Consider the following 1553-nt stretch of genomic DNA (forward strand, 5'->3'; position numbering starts at 1 on the left):
AAGGGACCTTTCAGCAGAATACACACCCCAATTCCCCACTCAAAGCAGAGCCACTCAGCACACAGCACTATTACTGCACCACAGAAAGCAGATTGTGGACCTTTCTCCTGTCAAAGCAGCTTGCCCAACCGCTTCCCTTGGGGAGACCAGGTAGCACCGACAGGTTTTCCCTCACTTCCATGAGCATCCAGGATACCAAGTATGAAGAAATGCTTCTTCCTTGTACCTTTGCTGCTCCTCTTCCACCTGAAGCAGGGCTTTCTCCAGGCTGTGGTCTGCTGTGGCTTCCCACCTGCCTGGAAGGGATCCCTTTAAGAAGAAAGGAAATGTTTAGTCAAATGATAGTGTTTCCTTCACCACTGTAAGCATCCATCATTTTCCCATCCATTTGCTGGGTATCTCAGGAGGTCATGGCTTCTTCCAGGTGTAACAGTGCTGTGACTACAGGGAGGAAGGGAAGGGAAGGGTGTTAGTGTGAGTAGCTCTCCTTACTCTCCCACTGCTATGTGTCCTCACTTCATGACCTCAACCGCTGATTTGGACTTGAAGCCTGGGAATGCTCTCCTATTCTTCCACCCTTTGGCTTCTAGGTTTACTTTAGCTATGAAGCAGAAAGAAATGCACAAATCCAGTTCTGTATGTTGACCACCAGCCTTCCTGACTTCCAAAAAGCTGTTTCAACTGGTTCTTTCTCCAGGACAGCTGTATCATGTATCATGTAACATGCAGAATAGGTTTCTCCTGAGATCCAGGAGAAATGTCATTCGAATGAAGCACACTTTCACAAAATTAAAATCCTTAACTGGGTTTTCTGGACATGCATTTCTGGGACTACTGACTGCTCTAAGAACAGCCAACGGACAGAACACTGATGGGAAAATTCACAGTCTTTCTCTAAACCCTCAGACAGTAAACATCTGCTTTCTTGTAATTGGATTGTAGAGGGTTTTTATTGGTCTACATTTGGGAACATTAGATACACCCTTTTTAGTTCACAACCTGCAGCACACTCACCCCTCCAGCTTTCACTTGCTGCTCCAACTCTCGACACCAGGTCTGGTACTGCAGTACCTGAATGGAATGAAGATGAGAGAAGCAGCTTGTTATAGACTCCACTCACCCCACATTAACTTTTCTCTGCCTCTGTCCAAGAGTGATTCTGATACGCTCCACAAGAAGTCACTGCAATATAGCAAGTTTCACTGTAATACGACAGAGATTGGGGCGGGGTTTCTTTCAGGCGTAGCAGTGTCTGCTCACCTGAGACAGCGGCAGCAAGCGGAACGATGGGACAGCTGCGGGCAGCTCTACCTGACCTACGGCCCCCGCGTACCCCGAGCCAACATTTGGCTGTTCAAGGGGGTCCTTGAAGCGACCGCAATGAGTTTTCAAACTTGCTCTGCAAGCAAACCCCCCCGAGTCCTGCCCTGGACAACCCCGCTAACGGGGCCGAAGAGCGGCGATGCTGCAAGCACCGAGATCAGGAGGGGCTCGGCAGCGAGACCGCGGCGGGACGGGCGCTTCCAGGTCCTCCCCGCCCCGAGCTCCGAGCT

At 50.1% G+C, this 1553-nt stretch overlaps 1 protein-coding gene across 1 annotated transcript in view; it reads right to left on the reverse strand.

Moving 5' to 3' along the window:
• Positions 1-1553, reverse strand: part of CEP250 (centrosomal protein 250) — a 37931-nt gene that overhangs the window by 31807 nt on the left and 4571 nt on the right. Inside the window, exons 2-4 of the mRNA XM_031064935.1 lie at positions 1261-1399; positions 1015-1071; positions 227-309 (exon numbers count right to left, since the gene is read on the reverse strand). Coding sequence (XP_030920795.1) covers positions 227-309; positions 1015-1071; positions 1261-1399 — 279 coding nt within the window. The remainder of the gene's footprint in view (positions 1-226; positions 310-1014; positions 1072-1260; positions 1400-1553) is intronic.

This window comes from Geospiza fortis, unplaced genomic scaffold, assembly GCF_000277835.1.
Source record: "Geospiza fortis unplaced genomic scaffold, GeoFor_1.0 scaffold39, whole genome shotgun sequence".
Classification (NCBI taxonomy): Eukaryota; Metazoa; Chordata; class Aves; order Passeriformes; family Thraupidae; genus Geospiza; species Geospiza fortis.